This window comes from Dipteris shenzhenensis, chromosome 27 (assembly GCF_047967505.1).
Source record: "Dipteris shenzhenensis isolate YYH24624 ecotype China chromosome 27, Dip_SZ_1.0, whole genome shotgun sequence".
Lineage (NCBI taxonomy): Eukaryota > Viridiplantae > Streptophyta > Polypodiopsida > Gleicheniales > Dipteridaceae > Dipteris > Dipteris shenzhenensis.
The window spans coordinates 8,826,450-8,846,354 of record NC_141622.1 but is presented as its reverse complement, the minus strand read 5'-3'; the positions used below and the strand labels follow the sequence as shown (position 1 = coordinate 8,846,354).

The window sequence follows — 19,905 nt, the reverse complement described above, 5'->3', positions numbered from 1 at the left end:
AGGCCTTCTCAAATTCTCTATGGATTAGGCTAAAAGATGATAATTGGAATAAGTTCATGATGGTTGAATGATGAAGGGGATGAGTTCAAGGAAGATTTCTCCCTGAGTTGTTGGATTTTGGGTGGGAGACAAGGGAGAATAGACCAAATGGATTGCTGACAATGATCTAAACATCTTCCATGGGATATTGCATTGTTCCTCTCTAACATATAGAAAGGACACATATATGTAGTTGTTCTAGCAAATGAATCTATGGATGTGTCATGTAAAAAGTGGAAGGCCTTATCAAATTCTCTATGGCTAAAAGATGATAATTGAAATAAGGTTATAAAAGTTTTATATTCCATGGGTCATGATGGTTGAATGACCAAGGGGATAATATCAAGGAATATTTCTTCTTGAGTTATTGGATTTTGGGTGGAAGTAAAGGGAAATAGAGAAATGGATCGTTGACAATGATCAAAACATCTTCCATGGCATATTGCACTATACCTCTCTAACCTATAGTCTTTTCATGTTGTATAAAGTACACATATATGTAGTGGGTCAATGAATGGCTAGGACACATGGTCAAGAAGGACGAAGTTGATTTGGATTTTTTTTTTTGTCGTTAAAAACTGGAATGAATAAATTTAAAGCATGCACATATACATACATGCATATACCCCCCCCCTCTCGACACACACACTTATATGCCAGAATATTTGACAATAATTAGTACACAATACTCTTTATAAAAAATACAAAGCACCAACTTGGCAAAAAGGGATACACTTGTGCCCATACCTTGGATTCCCTAGTGGAGGGACATGCATAGTCAATAATGCAAATGTTGAGAGGCCCTTATGTGCCCAAGCCATATCAAATGAAATGCTCATTGATGCAACACATTTGCACACTACGACCAAAAATTATGGCAATGATCGAGTGGAGTTCTTGGATTGTGGGATGGGCCACAATTCCTATTGAAAACAATACAGAGGATCATGACATTTAGATGAAAACAAAGGCATGAGCTCTCTCTCTCTCTCTCTCTCTCTCTCTCTCTCTCTCTCTCTCATATTCACAAATCCCTTACAACCTTCTTCCCACTCACCTCTAGAACTTGCAAAATCAATAGAAGAAAAACTTGGAGCAATTGAGGGTCTCCATGAGAGTAATAATCACAATATATTGAGAATAATCGTTTCCTTTTAGATTCCCCTATGTGTTGGCTTGGTTTGTGTTTCTTAGTGTTGTTGATTGTAATAAGTGAGGAATTCGGCTCTCATTTGGCATGAAATCAATCTGTCAATGGAGCTCATTAGTCTACATATGTGTGTATGTGTGCATGTGCATGTGTATGTGTGCATGTGCATGTGTGTGTCCATGCATGCATGCACATATAGTCATGTGTAGTTTCATTTTTGTTGGTGGATGTATTGTGTTTGCAAGTAATAAGAAATTTATGTAAAGATGTACCTAGATGCACAATTGCACGTGCGCACACACACACACACAAACATGTAGGTTGTGTATGCATGCACATGCACGTGTGTGATTGGTTTGGTTGGTGGAAGTTATGTGTTTTTAAGTAATTGGAAATATGTGTGAGAATGGTACACAAATACACACACATGGAGCTGGCATACATTTAATCTAATCATTAATGTATGGGAGAATTCCACAATATGATCTGACATAAAAAGAAGTGCATATACAAGTTGCACAAATAGATAATCCCCACATGGCATGATATTGTCTCACATGTTTACATAGGAGGGATCATGGTGTGTATAAATGCAAGTGTGCACATAAAGTGGTATAGAAATGCCCTTTGTGCTTACATGTAGCTTTAATTATTCTTATCTTTATGTACCTCACTTTTGTCTTGTCATACTTTGCTCACGACCTAGTATATTTCTTCACCCTTATAAGAGAGTTAGCATAAGCTACCCTTCCTTTCTACAGTTAGTCCATAGTTGACCACCTATTTATGTGATGTGTTTCTCATTATAGTCTGCAAGTTCGTTTAGTATTTCCCTAGTTTTTCATGCTTTTGCAATTTTTATGTAAACATTGTATAAGAAATGGAAGAGATGTTTGTCTTTTTTGGTTAGTGAGCTAGCTTGGTTTTAGCATTCTTTGGGAATATGGAATGGGTATAACTACAGAAATGTGCATGTGCATAACTTGGGAATATGGCATGGATATAACTAGAGAAATGTGCACATGCACAAGTTGCAAACTTGTTTTCTACCCTGACCATATCCACTCAAGGTAGTAAAGGATCCGAGGGTAATCATGTTGAGGTACCTAAAATATGTAAGACTAAGTACCATGCATTGCATGCACATACACAGATAGTGGGATTGGAAACTTGTGTATAAAGTATAGAGAATCGCACATGTAGCTCTATATGTGTTGTGAGTGTGTGCATGCATATGAGTATGATGCTTGCATGTGTGTGTGTCTGTGTGTGTGTGTGTGTGCGTGCATGTGTGTGTGTGCATGCATGCGTGTGTGTGTGTGTGTTCGCACGTGCACGTGTGTGTGTGTGCACATTGTGTGCATCCTAATCTACTGACAACAAGAAGAGGGGGATAAGCCAATTTGTTTTACTAGCGATAGAAGAATTCATGGAGCCAGTTTTGAGCAAGTACATATTATAAAAATTATATTTATAAATTATTAAGCGAGAAAATTGTTATAGGAAAATGAGATTAAAATGAGGTCCTAGAGGGGGACTCTTTAGAGATTTTAGGTGAATAATAGCTAAATTGCACCTGTCAATTCAAATAGTTTGTAGGATTCCAACATATTATTTGAGAAATATAAAAGTTAAATTTACCACATACAACCACCTCAAAAGTGATTTTCCCCTCTCATTTAAAGCAACTTACAAGGTCATGTCACTTTATATCACATATACAAATGGTTGAGACTAAATAAGGCTAAAAGTACATTTTTATACCAAATGTACAAATGGTTGAGAGGAAATAAGGCACATTTTAAATGGAAGTTTTATCATACTCTCGTTGGCCAAACATGGACCTAAGCAAGGTGCATAACTTACCACCATTCTTACCTTGATTTGCCTGGTTTAATGTTCACACTAAACTTTACATCATAGCCAAGATGTGCTTGGGTTGGGTATGACCTTTTGATTTGCTTGGTTTAATGATCACACTAAGCTTTACATTATAGCCAAGATGTGGTGGGGTGCTATGACTTAGAAGGCCCAATATGCTCGTTATGAATGGTCATGAGTTATTGCCTTGGCCTTGCTACCATCTCGATGGGTGACAACTCCTTGATTACCACCCACTCATCTGACTTACACAACATGGGTGATGGAGGGCCAAGGATCACGATTGTACGTTCTTGAAGCACAACAATAAGTTGAGACCATGGTTGGTCAAGTGAGGTCAATCACTACATCCATTCCAAACCCTAGTTTTCAAGGGTTTTAACACCCGAAAGGGGTTAACAACACCAACTTTTAAATTTCATAACCAAGTTTGTTTGTACACGCCACCTTGGTGGGCAATAACGGGTTTATTGACACAAAAGGTATTAAGTTCAAGCTAGATAGCACCATCGTTTCAGCATCAAACTTATACTAAATGTAACTTTTGGAAGGCCTACTAGTGAAGCTTGCATTGTAGTAAGAAAAAATTATTTTAATTTTTGAAGGTAAGGCAATCTAAGTTGCACACCCTTGGCCTTAATAATGTTTGTGTAGTAAAACACTTTTGGGTGATAAGAACCATACTTACCCATCGTATTCACATACATGGGGCACCCTTCTAAGGTTTCAAGCATGAGGTGGGAGGCAGGGGAGGCAAGGGCTTCAATTGCAAAAACAAATCAAACTTCAAGTTTGACAAGTAAGTGTGTCTCAAGCAAAGAAGGTGGGCAATTCATAATAGTTTTTGGGTCTAGCAAAGGGTGCAAGGTCAATCTCCTAAATGTTAACGATATGACGGGGGGGATGGTAAGCGTTGATACAACTATGTTTTCCCCTCGAAACAACCCACTTATATTATGTGCTGGTTTGACATACAATGAAGCCCAAACATACAAACTAGATCAAAGACAAACAAAGCTAAACAAAAGGGCATATTGCCTTACAGATGATGACGAAGTCTAGAAGAACCCCTCCCTCTAGTGGCTTCTTTTTTACAAAAACACAATCATGTTGCTAAGGATACTCAATACTCATCAAAGACAATCTAGTTCCTCATCTACCAAATCACCGCCCATCGAATATACGGCCAAACACTGCAAAAATAGTCAAATTAAAACCATGAACATTGCAATAACGTCGTTAGTGCAAATTAGGGAGGTAGCAAGTGGAGGTAGTCGTGCAGTCGAAGGAGCAAAGTGAGAGCAAAGATGAACCACCCTATCCTTTTCATTGCTGACTAGAAATTGGGTTTTTTGCTCCAAAGCAGGGGCTTGAGGAGCAACCAAGATTCCTGCCTATGCAAACTCAAATTTTATTAATTAATTATTTATTTTTGTGTGGAAATGAAATGAAATTAAATTCAAAAGAAGAAAAATTCAAGGAAAGAGAGTTTACAGAGATGCGCTAAGCGCTCTATATGCTACGATCTAGAACAGTAAAAACACAACGCCTCTAGAACGTCATGCTTCAGATCTCCGATGAGACCTCTCAGGAAACGCACTCCTTGAAAGATCAATGCATTAGAGCCACGGGGAACTCAAATTTAAGTGTGGCTCTCACTTGGTGTTGGAAGCCACACCCGTGAGAGTGAAGAGGCACCAAATAGTAATGCTTGCATAGGGGGCGTGAACCCCTTGAAGGGCGGGAGGGCGTTTGGGGAAAGCGACCTTGGCAAAATAATAATGGGAGGGGATCTTGTGGGGGGGAGGCGAGGGCCGTAGGATGGGGATCGGACGGCGGGGGGGGATGGAAAATGGGAGGACGTGGGGGAAACGCACGTAAAGAGTTAATCCGGGTTAAGACGAGGGTTAAAGGGGAAGGGTTAAATGGTGTTGTCGGGACAACAGGAAACTCTATGCTTTCTACTACTTCGTCGTTTTCTTCTTCTTCTTCTTTTTCTTCGTCGTCGTCTTCGTCATCGTCATCGTCTTGGACTTCGTCTCTGCTTCTTTTTTCTGAGCTTTCATGGCTTCTGCTCTCCCTTAGGCCTCCCCTTCAACCTCTCACTTTTTCTTTCCCCTCCCCCTTCCTCTTTCCTTGATCCAATTCCACCTTTGCCTCCCCCCCCCCCGATTTTGCTTCACCTCCTGTTTCCACAGTCCCGCTTCCCCCGAGTTTCGGATCCTCCCGACCTGTCTCCACTCCCGGTTTCTTGCGACGACTTTGCATGCTTGCCTTTTGAATTAGCCTCTCCACGTGGCCTTTGGACCGCACACACGCGGCATGCTTCCACAGAGCAAGTGATCGTAACAATGCGGCATCGCCTCTGATGAAGGATACGCAGAGAAAAACAATGAATTGTTCTCACCAAAAAAGAAAACATGAATTGTGTTTCAGATTTAAGATAATCGAGAGGGAGACTTAACCGTGTCTGGTCCCATAGCGATCAGTGTTGACTGTGATCTCCACGGGCAAATTTGAAGCGAAGGATCGGGATTATGCGTGATCTACTGCAATTGTCGAGGTCGGAAAGACTCGAATCTGAGCTGCAAGGCAGAATTAGGAATATAGGCAACTATGCAGATGCGGAGTGGAACAATGGCTGCAGCAGAGGAGAATGGGTTTCTTGTACGCGAATCAACCAGGTCGCAGGCGGTTAAGCGCGAGTGGCCTGTGAGGTTGGCCAAGGTGCTTTTCTTGTTCATCTTACTGGGTGCAGGAGTCATCTTGGGCGTGGTCTTTGCCCTGCACGTGTCGCGCTACTTGACACCAGGCGCTATTTTCTCCAATTCTGTCACCTTGTGCCAGCAATCATCGTCATCCTCCACTCTTCGTTCTAGGGAAAGCCAATGGTTTAGACCGCAGGATTGGCTTGCTGGGCTATCGATTCACCACAATATGTCGGATCAAGAGCTTCTGTGGATAGCTTCTATGGCGCCACGCAGGAAAGGAATGCCCATACGGCGTGTTGCCAAGGTTGCTTTCATGTTCCTCAGTAGGGGTCCTTTGCCTCTTGCACCTTTATGGGAGAAGTTTTTCAAGGGGAACGAGGGGTTGTACTCTATATATGTGCATTCACATCCTGGCTTCACGCTTGACGTCCCCGCCTCCTCTGTTTTTCATGGCCGCCAAATCCCAAGCAAGGTGAGTTTCGATCTCCATTCTTGGCCGTGAAGAACAATATCTTGCCTTAAAGGAAGGAATTCGTGAAGATCATCAGGCCCTTGATTACAGACCTTTCTATCTTGTACAGATTTGTGATTTGTAAGAGCCTGATTTTTTTACTAGATGTTGGTTTTAACAGTTGATTCTTTTTAACAGATGTTGGTTTTAATAGTTGATTCTTTTTACCAGATGTTGGTTTTAATACACTCGTGTTAAAACTTGCAGTTTCAAGATTCAATGTCATTCCATTTCGTATTTTCATTCTCAAGTTTTCGCAATTCTTATTTTGTAAATTTTTAGGACAGCATTTTCCTCATAGCTTACGAGTAATGCAAGCTTATTGATTGTTAAGACTCTTTGCAATTCAACCGATTGATCATGAGTTGGAGTCTCATCTTATTCTCATCTTATGAATATTCCTCACCACACCTGTTTACGGTAATTGTCATCCGAAGCTCAATTATTTGGTGTTTGGAATCCTCTATTTCAGAAGCTTGTCTCAATATATGCCATGGATAGCAAAAAGCTCACGACTTCTTAAACTTATGTGCATAGCATAGGTGCACAGACTCATCAATAGACAGATAGAGAAACCACCAAATATTTCCGTCCACAGCTATGGACACAATACAAAAGAGAGAGATCCAGAGTCCCACCAATGGTTTGGTCCTTTGATCTTACCACAAGGTCCTTCTCCTATCTGCTGGCTATCTCTAGTAGACTCGAGCCCGCATGCTCCACCTTGAGCGTAAGTAGACTTTCTGTCCAGATCCAAACACCTTGCTGCCCTAGAAGACAGAAGGTCCAGCCCCGGATGAACTCTGTCTGCAGCAACTCCTAGTCTCCTCTGCCTCCTGGATGTAGGCATGACTGCTCCTGCTGCTCCTCTGATGGCTGAGCTGTTGGATGATGAATGAGGCCCAGGGACTCTCCCAAGGCCTGCTGCAAAAACCGACCAGGAACGGGGCAAAATAGCCGACTCAGTCAGCCCCTCCCTGGCCGACTTGTCTGCCACAAAATGCCCCTTTTGGGGCTCTCTTTTCCAGGGCCTTTGGCCCACACTCCAAGGGCTTTAGCCCTCCTTTCAAGGCAGGGTCCCAGCCCCTTCTTTCTGCCTGTACAAGGCTTGGTTGGCTGGCTCCAACCAGCCCAACCAGCCCCTCCAAGATGGCCAACCTTCCTGCTGGTACACCCGCCATTAATGCACCTCCTTGCAGGACCTGTTGCAGATCATGAACCTGCCCACATTCTCTGCTATGTGTGTCACCATCAATGCGCCTATGATCCTGCTGGATCTGCCCTCTGCCAGGCTCTCTCCAGCCATGTGTGCAGGTCCGTGCTGGTCTGTACTGCTGCTGAGGTCAGCCGCCCTGTCCACACAGCCCTTCTTGCTGGTTTCCGTGTACAGCCCTGTCCTCTCCATCCATGGACAGCCACATGGCACTATTGTACCATTTCTGCCCACCATGGTGGCCCTGATCTGCCAAGTAATTCCTCTCTCTGGGCATACCTTGCCCTAGGTCTCCCTCCCCCATGCTCTCCTCATTTGGGGGCTTATAGATGGGGAGGTGACCTTTCCAACACCCCCTCTCACCGACAAATCTCTGCTCAATGCCAACACGTCGATGACGGTGCTCCAAACCAGAAGTGGATCTCCTACTACCCACATGCCTTGCATAGTCGGAATCTATGTACCCAAATACACGCATCTCTCCTCTGCCAAAGCAGATACACACCTCCTTGGTACCATTCATGTACCTCATGACGCACCTAACTGCCTCCCAATGCCTCTTTTCTAGATTAGCCATATACCAGCTAACAACTCCCACTGCAAATGCAATGTCCGGTCCAGTAGCTATCATAGCATACATAAGACTCCCAACCGCTGATGCATAAGGAACCATGGCCATCATGGCCCTCTCCTCATCTAATTTGGGACTATCTGCCTGACTCAATTTCACATATGGAGGCAATGGAGTACTTACTGCCTTCCCCCCCTCCATATTGAAATGTTGCAACACTTTTGTAACATACTCCTTCTATGAAAGCCAAAGGAGTTTTCTACTTCGGTCACGCGTGATGCGCATACTAAGAATATGACCTGTAGGTCCCAAATCCTTCATGTCAAAGGCCTCATGCAACTTGGCCTTCAATGCATCAAGCTCATAAGTGTTCTTGCTAGCCAATAACATATCATCCACATAAAGTGCCAGGAGTATCAAGCTATTATCCTGAGCCCTTTTAGTGTACAACATTCATCTTCATCAAAATGATGTCCTACTTTGATTTATGAGGACACAAATCCTCTTTTGGGGGGGGCAATGATGCTCAGATCCCGAGCCAGTCCTAGCTAGCTTGTACCCAAGTTGGGTTACGCACTAACCTTGGCTTCATAGGTATTAGTCAGGGTGGTTAATCCTTGAAGGCTAAAGTATGTTGGTTAGCCTTGTAGGAGTTGGGCTAATGGTTCTTGTATGATGTATTCAAGATCGGTATCAATCTAGGGAGACGAATGCTATCTAACCGGTTTGGAACATTTCGATGTCGAAATGTTTTCATGGCTTTTCATCCAGTGGATCCTGCTCCACCGGGTCTGGTTCTGCTTCTGCTTCCGCACACCATCCTGGTATACAGGTCCATCTCTGGTAGCACCTCCTTGCACCACCACCTTCAATCACGTTCCTGCCTTCGAACTCGAGCAATCTAGCCGCCACAATCTTCCAGTTGTCCCCCTCATAATGAGTGAACAACCTGGAGTCTTCTAGGCACCATGCTCTGAGGGTCTGTTTCAACCTCTCCTTCCTTTGGCAAGATCCGCTACAAATGATAACCTGGATCATGAACTCTTACTGAGCTCTCAAGCAGGTACTCTTCTGGCTTCAATACACTTTGTCCATCACCTTCCAGCAATCTGCATCTGAGATTTGAAGAAGCACCCATAGTTTCCTTTCTTTCTTCGAAGAAGGCCAATTCCTTCCAATCTCGCATTACCTGAGACAAATGAAGAGTAGAGTCTCTCCACAGCATGCTATAAAGGCTCAAATGAAGAACATCAAGTACATACTAGATCGTCGTGCTGCCTCTGTGCTTGCTCTGAAAGCAAACCATGCACCTCATCGAGGCTCATACCAATAGCGTGTGTAATCCTCTACTATCCCCTTCTGAAGTATAGCATCCATCTGAACATGAAACCCCAGGGCTCTTCATGGAATCCACCCTGGTGTCAGTATTAATAGCCACGCACTTGGAGGATACCAAGCACTCCATGCTGTCCTTCACCTTCACAAAGGTCTCTGACTCCTCGTCGACCCACATCTCAATGTCAGACATCATCATTGTGGTTTCTAGTTCGGCATATCTGACCCCAGTAACACACGGAGATGTCACGAGGAACAACTCTTCGATTACCACATTTGCTTTGACTTTTGTGTCACCCTCTGAATCTGAGTCGGACTCCTTCCTCTTGTTTTTCAGATCCGCCTTCTTCTTTCTGCAGTCCTTCGTAAAATGACCTGGCGTGTCACCATAGAAGCACTTCTTCTGCTTCCTCTTGGAAGTGTCCTCGTCATCAGAGTCGTCTTTCTTGGACTTGCCACCGTTAGGCTTGCCCTTTCCTTTACCAACGTAATCCTTCGCCAGCCATGCCTTGTCATCCTTGTAGAGTTTCTCCCTATCTTCTTTCTGTAGCAGTATTGGACCCAACTCCTCAAAAGTCAGAGGTTTGGTCCTCTGTCTTGCTGTCATGGTCGTAACAAAGCTTTTGAAACTCGGAGGTAGTCTCCTCAGTACCATCAAGGTCAAATGGCACGAGTCCATCTTCTGACCAACTGATGCGAGTTGATCCCTCACCACCTTGACCTTCGTCAAGTGGTTATGTACCGAATCTCCCTCATCCATATCAAGATTATAGAGCTGATGTTGAAGAAGCAAGATTCGAGATGTGTTGTCTATCTCGTAAAGATCCTTCAAAGTGACCCACGCCTCTACTGGCTTCTCGGTCATGATGTGAGGAAGCACGGAGTCCGCCGTAGTCCCTATGATCAATGCTAAGGCATGGGCATCTCTATCTTCCCAAGCTTCGAGCTCCTCTCCGTCTACTGCCATGAGTATATTCCCCTGTCTGTCCACCATGTCCTCCTGCTTCGCCTCCACTCCTGTTGTCAATTTCCATAGCTTCCGAGCCACTAAATGACTTCGGATCTTCACCTTCCAGATTGGGTAATTTGACCCATCCAGTTTCCCAGACTCTCCAAAGTTAGGGATAGTGAAAGAAAGAAATCTGGGGGAGGAGGAAGGGAGAGCAGGGGCTGAAGAGGTCGACATCTTTGCTACTAAACCACACAGCAAAGTCGATGAAACTTAATCTTCAGTAGACCAGAACTTTGAACGCACCTGACTAAACCTGAGTCACCCTCCTTCTTGCAAGGGCACAGTCCTCCAGTCGTGGAAGTCGATTCCCAAGAGCTTCTGAATCAGGGTCGTTCTTCAGCAAGGTCCGTGCCTTCAGGGTCCCACACCTGTGAGCCTCCTACTTGGGCTTTGATACCATGTTAGAAATCAACCAAACAGAGGGTACGCACAGTGGAAGACTGATAGAATAGCCCAGGAGCTCACACAGTGTGGTGTGGGGTGTGGAATCACAAACTTCTTAAACTTATGTGCATAGCATAGGTGTGCAGACTCATCAATAGACAATGAACCAGCCAAATAGAGAAACCACCAAAATAATATATTTCCGTCCAAAGCTGTGGACACAATACAAAAGTGATAGATCCAAAGTCCCACCAATGGTGTGGTCCTCTGATCTTACCACAAGGTCCTCCTCCTATCTGCCGGTTATCTCTAGACTTGAGCCCGCGTGCTCTACCTTGAGCGTAAGTAGACTTTTTGTCCAGATCCAAACACCTTACTGCCCTAGAAGACAGCCAAGGTCCAGTTCTAGATGAACTCTGTCTGCAGCAACTCCTAGTCTCCTCTGCCTCCTGGATGTAGGCATGACTGCTCCTGCTGCTCCTCTGATGGCTGAGCTGTTGGATGATGAATGAGGCCCAGGGCCTCTACTTATTTAGGCCCAAGGCCTGCTGCAAAATCTGACCAGGGGAGGGGCAAAATAGCCGACTCAGTCGGCCCCTCCCTGGCAGACTTGTCTGCCACAAAACTTTTCCAGGGCCTTTGGCCCACACTCCAAGGGCTTTAGCCCTCCTTTCAAGGCAGGGTCCCAGCCCCTTCTGTCTGCCTATATAAGGCTTGGTTGGCTGGCTCTAACCAACCCAACCAGCCCTTCCAAGATGGCTGACCTTCCTGCTGGTACACCCGCCATTAATGCGCCTCCTTGCAGGACCTGTTGCAGGTCATGAACCTGCCCACATTCTCTGCCATGTGTCGCCATCAATGCACCTATGATCCTGCTGGATCTGCCCTCTGCCAGGCTCTCTCCAGCCATGTGTGCAGCTCCGTACTGCTGCTGAGGTCAGCCGCCCTGTCCACACAGCCCTTCTTGCTGGTTTCCGTGTACAGGCCTGTCGTCTCCATCCATGGACAGCCACATGGCACTGCTGTACCATTTCTGCCCACCATGGTGGCCCTGATCTGCCAAGTACTTCCTCTCTCTCTGGGCATACCTTGCCCTAGGTCTCCCTCCCCCATGCTCTCCTCATTTGGGGGCTTACAGATGGGGAGGTGACATTTCCAACAACTAGTTAGGGCACTCTGTGGCGCTCTCTCCTGATCAGGCAGCACAAGAAGCTATTAGATACAGAGTTTACAGATGACACATCAGTGGCAGTCAAGGGAGATCCACATAGTCTGACTACCACTGATTTTTTCATTGATAAGCTTTGCCTAGCATCAAGAGGACTTGTCAATTGGAGCGAATCAAAAGGTATTTGGAATGGTCCTGAGTAGGCTGGGGATTTCAAAGAGGCTTTGTTTGGGTGCCCAGAGAACCTCCACCAAATATTCAGGCTTTCAAGTTGGTATTGATGTGTCTTCCTACCACTAGACCAATTACTCTTTCTTGCGTTAATATTAGAGCATATATTTAAAACATAATCGCCTGGTGGTGTGAACCACCACCCCCGCCCGGGATAGTTTTGCTTAGTGACTTTCTTCCTTTCTTCTTTATTTCTTGTCTTCTTTCCCTTTTGTTTAATTGACGTATTTTAGTAAGCATCGGGTTTGCCCAAGAGACTCTGCGGGCCTTTAGAAACCCAGTATAGCTGTTTACGCTTGGGCACTGATGACGACATATGCATTGCTTTGCTTGCTAGGTATGTCTACCTTTGGTTTTCAAAAAAAAAAGGTTCTCTCATTTTTCTCTCTTTCGTTTTCTCTTTTGTTTTCATTGTAGAAATTTGAACTATACTATAGCAAGAATATGAATTTGTACGAGTCTTACAAAGGCATATATCTCTCTTGCTCAATAGTTTGCTCCTGTGCTAGAGAGTATAGGAAACCCACCTTCACTAATCAAAGGGTGGTGGAATCCATTTTAATGACAGCATACACAGCAGTTAATCAAATTATTAATCACCATAGGTTAATTCACAGGGAGCTAGAGCGCTCCTACTCAGAGATAGAGACACCGATTGGCCCCAAACAATGACGCTCCTTGCAATATTTCTTTGATATTCATATAAAGCCAAGAGGCTGATTACAAGGTCTCCTGAAAGTTGCAAATCATTGCCCACAGACTTCCAATATCCTGCACACCGTGCAATTTCTGCTCAACTTTATATGGTGAATATGCATCCTATCACTAGGCAATCACGCATCCTTCCTTCCGACAAGTGTGCAACAGATCCCAAAGGCATCAACTCTCTCTCTGTCCTCTGCAGTTGCATAACCAAGTGCCCAACCAGCCAAGCATGGCTAAACAGTTGCAGAAAAGACATGGACAGCCAAACTCTGGCACAACCAACCAAGGAAACCCTTCCAAAGCAGTTCGTCCCAATTTGTAGCCACCTCGGCCACATCATAAATCAGCCTTTCCCTGCCTGGAAACAATACCAAACGCAATAACCAGCCCACAACCAGTCCGGGAACAACAAAAGTAAAACCAGCCTTCCTCGGCCAGGAATCCTCAGAAAACAAGTCGTTTGGTCTTGAAAACCCTGAATCCAGCAAGGAACTGAAGATTCAACCTTGGAACAACCCGAAAGCAACACAGCACATGTCGCCCCACCTTGGAAAGGCCCAAAATCAGCAGCAACTGACAGAAATCAGCCAAAAATCAAATCGTCTTGCTTCTTGCAGCCTGCCTGCAACCCGGAAAGCAGCAAAAACGAACTGATCTAGAGGCTCTTGGCACGAAAACGAATCTCATTTTTGAGCTTCTAGCAGCCCATTGACCGCTGTGGTAGTCTAAAATCAGCAAGGCGATGTGATAGAATAGCCCTGGAGCACTCTTCCAGCCTGTGACTTGCCTCTCCCTATTCTTCTGTGTTTAGAAAACAGCCCTGAAAACAAATTTCGACTTTTCTACTTGCTTTTTGGCCTCCTGCATGCCAAACAGGTGTCCTGTGCTGATATTAGAGTCCTGTGCTGATATTAGAGTTTTTAATTGCACCACTCTTTTGCCCCTCTGTTGCATAGAAAACAGCCCTGAAAACAAATTTCGACTTTTCTACTTGCTTTTTGGCCTCCTGCATGCCAAACAGTTGTCGTGTGCCAAAAACAACAATTTTTAATCGCACCACTCTTTTGCCCCTCTGTTGCACACATTGGTCCTAGGAATTAATTACCTGCGGCCCACTAGGAATTTTAATTCCCCAAGTCTTGTACACATGGCCAGACTTCCGCACCCCAAAGGCCCAAGGCAGTTGATTAAGCTTTATGTGAGAAGCTTAACTCCAAGGGATCATCCACAGACACAATTTCTACGACATGGTTATCTACAGTGTAGTCCTAGGCAAATTGGTTAGTGCTTAGTGGTCAGGAAGTGTCATCCAGATTTTCTTGGCGGATCATTGGACCTGGCCTACTTCTCTTTTGGTGAGAAGGCTCATTCAGATCTTGAATTATTTCCGTCCGACACTCATTTGTGTATTTCCTTCCACTATAGATGGTACAGTATCAAGGTGTTATCCTTGGCAGTGAGCTCAGATCCAAACAAGCAAGATGGCATGCCCAGGGTTCCACTAGTATTGGAGACTGAATCAAGGGAGGTCAAGAGATCATAGAGAAGACTATTATGCATACTAATGGACCTTTCCAACGGGTTGCTACTACTAGAATCAATATTATGAGAGACATGGAGAGACTCACTGAGCCTTAGGAGGATCGTTAGCCTATTTTCAGTTGGCTTGGATGCTTTTTTGAGCTTGTCATATGTGTAGGTGCGAGAATGGGGCCAGCACCTTTCTTATGTTATTCTGCAGATACTTCTTACTGACTTATGCGTATGCAGCTGATGGACTAGCAAGATTTAGATTGGCAGAGGATTAGTGTTATAGGCTGCTTGGGGAAGCAATGGTTTGTTGATCACCTTGACTATCAGAGAGGAGTCTAGATGGAGACTTTGGATATTTAAGGGGAGACCTTCTCTTTGTGTGAGACCTATATGGTTATAACAGATGGGTAGACCTTCTCTTTGTATGAGATGTCAGCTTGGAGAGGAATCCTGCAAGCATTGCTTGTGGAGCTGTCACATTGCCATGGTGGTTTGGATGGGTGTTTTGAGCATATCAGATCCGAGTCTTTCATTATGACACAAGGAGCAGAAATATGGGCCATAGGGTCTGGTTTCTTTGCTTTATATGTGTCTCAGGCTAGTGACCATGCTTTTTTCATGCAACGTCACTTGAGACATGGTCCTATAGATCTTAACATAATGGATCGCAGGATTTGTTTTTTATTCCTATTTCCAGCTCATGACTGCTTCCCTTCTTCACCGGCTGGTTTGGCTTGGGAGGTAGTATCCAGCATTACTTTTGTGGCAGATTTGGTCTTCAAGATGTACATATGTTTTAGGCGGCCAGCAATCCACTTTGGCTAATATACTGGCTTCTATTTGGTTTTCACCATTAGGAGTCTGTGGGAGAGATGTCACAAGAGAGATCCATCTAATTCAAAAGGACCTGGGGTTTTTTTTCATTTGACACCATTTGGGATGTTGTGGACTATAGACCAATTCCTTGGCTTTTTTGTTATATGTAGAGGTCAGTGATATAGTTCTTACTCTCTCACCTCTTTTATAATTTGTTTGATTTAACATTTTGGGGGAAAAAACATTGCATCTACTTTTAAATCGATGCATTCATATTTCTTGTGATTTTCCTTACTCCTCAACCTGGAGGATTTTCACCTATAGAGATTATAAGAGAAGGTTACAGTTCTTGGATCGACTAATGGTTTTGAGTTAATCATCTATTAAGGTTTTTTGGAAGATCTAACAATAAGGTTATTTTAAGCTTGTATATAATTTAGAAAATTTCTTGACAAGATCTCATTTAAGAAATCAACATTGCTTTCAGCTGAAAGTATTGTTAGAGAAGTTTCTAAAGTCTCATAAGTTCTTGTGAAACATATTGAGCCCTATCTTTGGCTAACTCTAGCTAATTTAGGCTAATTGGACATTCTTCTAGACCTTCTCAATCCTTAGAACAGAAATGAGCAATTCATTTAGGAATTTCTTAGCCTAGGGTAGAGCAATTCCATTTATATTAGCTTAGATTTCATTGTAGAAGTGAACAGAGAGGCACCTTTGAGAGTTGGGGAAGAATGCATCAGGGGCTGGACTTACAACAGAGACTTGTGAGGGGCTGCACAAGAGCAGTCAATGGTTTTTTCCTTACAGAGCAGTAAGCTCTGCTGTTCAAATACAATTTGGCATTATAATGGTGCTGGATCACAAAACTGAGTGCAATTGGGACAGCCAGGCCTTTTATAGAATTGAGGCCTGCTGTTTTACAACCGTGTATATGGGATAATACCCTGAAAATTGCCACATGGCATCTCCTGATAGCTTAAAGTACATAGTACTATTGGAATATACTGGATGTGCCGTTCCTTTATCCATGGGAGGCAATTCCTCAAGGACTTGCTCCAAGGACCCAAGTAAATTTTCACCATTGAGACATGGAATACATTATGGATTTTGGAAGATGGGGGCAGTTCCAGCTGGTATGCCACTTCACCAACTCCCTTCAAAACCTTGTAAGGGCCATATACCTATGAATAAGCTTAGTAGTAGTGTTCCCCTTCATAGAAGCATATAGGGACTTGTGGAGCCTGAGAAACACATGATCTCCCTCCTCATAATAGAGTTCCCTACAATTCTGATCTGCATCAAGTTTCATACGAAGTTGGGCTTTGATCATATTATAAGGACATTGCTGTAACAAGTCTTGCTTGTTAATTGGTCATTGCTGTATCAACAATTGTGGAAGGCACAGGAACTTTGCAGCCATTCCCAATGGAGGCATGCTTTGTGCAGTTGTAGCAGAATTCAGCAAGATGCATGCACTTTTTTCTAATTTTTCTGCATGTCAAAATAGAAGTTTGTGAGATACTTCTCCAGCTATCTATTTACCAGACCATGGCGAGTGCTATGTCATGATTGCAAACCTACTTGTTGTGAGAGGACTTGAGGCTTGATCACACGAAGCTCGGTCGCTGATGATGTCAGTGGGGATGCCATAGTAGCTAGTCCCTGCTATTTGTGATGGAGTTATGGTTTTCAACCTTATGAGTGACTATCATGAGATTGAAACTCCACTATGTTGTGTTTTAGATGATGAAGTTTGGGCACGTTCCTGGATTCATCTAGATATTTACTTGGAGTTTTCAATGTTCATTGATCCATTACGAAGAAATTCTTGAGAATCTTTACCAGGGGCTTGGGGTTTATACATCTCTCGTGCTCTCTTGAGTCTCTTTTATATGTGTGTGTGTGTGTGCGCATGTACAAAGGTACTTATGTATGTATGTATCTATGTGTGTATGTATATGTATGTTTAAAAGCGGGTACTAAAAAATCCAAAATGCGTGAAATTTCTCTCTTTGAAATTGTTCTGAAATGTCTGGCAACTCTGGAACTATTGTCTCTGTCATAATTTGCTATTTTCAATTATATAGACATTTTCAATTTTATAAGCCAATGGTAGGTACTATCAGGCCTTTTGAAAAAATACATTCAACGGCTTTGTATAGAGGTTATGAACGTGAAGGATGCTGTGATCTTAAGTCTTTCCTTCTAGTTGAAGGAGAAGACAAGAAACCAGTTACTATCATATCATTTAAGCTTTTCCAATGAGCTTAATAAACTCTAATCTAGCTGCATATGTGTGTTGGATTGAACATGTCTAGAAATATAGGCTTCTACTATGTAAAAACCTTTCTGTCATTCCAATAAACTGATTGGATCTCACGTTTCAAACTGCAGGAGACACAGTGGGGTGAGATAACCATGTGTGATGCAGAAAGGCGGCTCTTGGCAAATGCCCTACTGGATTTTGCAAATGAGAGGTTCATTCTTTTATCAGAAACCTGTATTCCATTGTATCCATTTCCCATTGTATATAACCATTTGATTTTTTCACATACTAGCTTCATAGGTTCTTTCGATGATCACGGGCCTTACGGACGGGGAAGGTATAATGGAAACATGGAGCCTGTTGTCAGAATAGAACAATGGCGAAAGGGGTCTCAATGGTTTGAAGTGAACCGTAAGCTTGCTACCTATATAATTTCAGATACACTCTACTATCCAAAATTCAAGGAATTTTGCAAGCCTGCATGCTATGTAGATGAACATTACCTGCCAACAATGTTAAGCATAGAGTTTGGTTCACAAATTGCAAACAGGAGTGTGACCTGGGTTGACTGGTCTAGGGGTGGACCACATCCTGCCATGTTTGGAAAGGATGATATAACAGAGGCCTTCATTACGGGGATACGTGACCAAGGGAATTGCCCTTACAATGGCCACCTTGGGGGTATTTGTTTCCTATTTGCACGCAAGTTTTCCCCAAACACATTGGAACCACTAATGCAGCTAATTTCCAAAGTTATTGTCAGTTGAGAAATATCTTGTATGAGTGAGCACCAGGAGATAAATATATGAATCATTTTGACAAGGGTTTCTTGCATTCGTGTAAAACTTGCCCTCTGGTTTGCTTGAATTTGAGTTTGTGGTTGAGTATATAAATGTTTTTTGCTTCCTTCAAAGGACAACTGATTGCTTTTGGTCTGGGAAAGGGGGGAAGGGGAAATGTCTACCATTATGGACCTTACAAGCATCAGCATACATTTTTCACGGCTCACATCCAGAGTTTGTGATAAGCTTTCATTGTTAAGCACAAATGTCTGAAAGCCGAAGTTTTTGAATGGCAAAGTCGGTGCCTTATATCCATGATAGCCAAGTTTCATAAAGCCCAGAGGTTGATTGAATTTTTTCCATGCTTGGCACTGCATCCAATAAATTGGATGGCATCAGATGCTTCATTGGTTAGTGGCATCTTCTCCAAAGCGTTTTACTAATGAAGGTTTGTCCATTAGAGAGAGAGAGAGAGAGAATTACAATGAATGAGTTTTCTATTTTCTGATATTTTGTATTGGTGCCATAGAATATCCCATGGGTTTTAGTAACCATCAGCTTATGAACTCTTTTAATGAGTCAATAGTAGAGAATTGAGTATTTATACAGGTTTTAATTGGGTAGTATGCCCATTATTGTGAAAGTATGTATTATGGAAATCTTACAGCAATATCCGTAAAGTACAAAGATTGTGTGTCGATAGTGCTGTGATGCCCACGTTGGTCAACCAAGATTTTGGTATGGTTCTTATTGTGCAATATCTTAGTTGGTTGGTAGGTTATATCATTCTATATAGCCTAGCTGAAAAGTCCTGAGGGTTTTGGGGCTATTGTATTGAAATCAACTTAATTATTTTGCTCTCTTTGTTTGAGTCATACTTTTGGAATTTCATAAAGTCATTGGAGTTGCTAATTGGAGGTTCAATTTTTTCCCTCCGTCTTCTATAGGCCCCATGATGAAATTGGATATATTCATCACCCTACATTTAATGCAAGAATTGACATAACTTTTTTGGACCTGACTATGTAGTTTACATCCCAAAATTGGTGCTAAAATTGCAGACTGGGAGATTCCCATATCACACCAACGGTAGCTGTCTTGTCCACTCTCAACACTAGTAAGAGCCGGTCCCCATAGACTGGTAAAAGAAGTCTTTTTGGAGGTTCAATTTTTTGCCTCCGTCTTCTCCGGTCCCATGACGGAATAGGATATATTCACCACCCTACATTTAATGCAACAATTGACAACTTTTTTTGGACATGACTATGCAGCTTACATTCCAAAATTGGTGCTAAAATTGCATACCGGGCATCTCCATTTGCCGGGGGGTGTCCCTAGCGACCCCTTGGACTTGCTCTATTTGTCTAGTTGTGTCTCTCCACAAAAATCGGAGTGGGGCCTATTTTCCCCATCTAGTAAAACTATATGCATCAATATGTATTCAGGTATGTATGTATGTATGCATGCATGCATGCATCCATGTATGTATGTACACACACACACACATATGTATGTATGTATGTATGTATGTGTACTAAAACTACTAAAAATATATCCATCAAATAATGTTGTTGATCCATTTTTGGCATACCCC

At 43.1% G+C, this 19,905-nt stretch overlaps 1 protein-coding gene across 1 annotated transcript; it reads left to right on the top strand.

Moving 5' to 3' along the window:
* Positions 1–5,055: 5,055 nt before the first annotated feature.
* LOC147883829 (glycosyltransferase BC10-like) lies at positions 5,056–18,343 on the top strand. Its single transcript, XM_087398299.1, has 2 exons — positions 5,056–6,253; positions 17,658–18,343. Exons 1-2 carry the CDS (start codon positions 5,687–5,689, stop codon positions 18,294–18,296), a joined length of 1,206 nt encoding a protein of 401 aa, XP_087254425.1. The 5' UTR covers positions 5,056–5,686; the 3' UTR covers positions 18,297–18,343.
* The last annotated feature ends 1,562 nt before the right edge of the window (positions 18,344–19,905 follow it).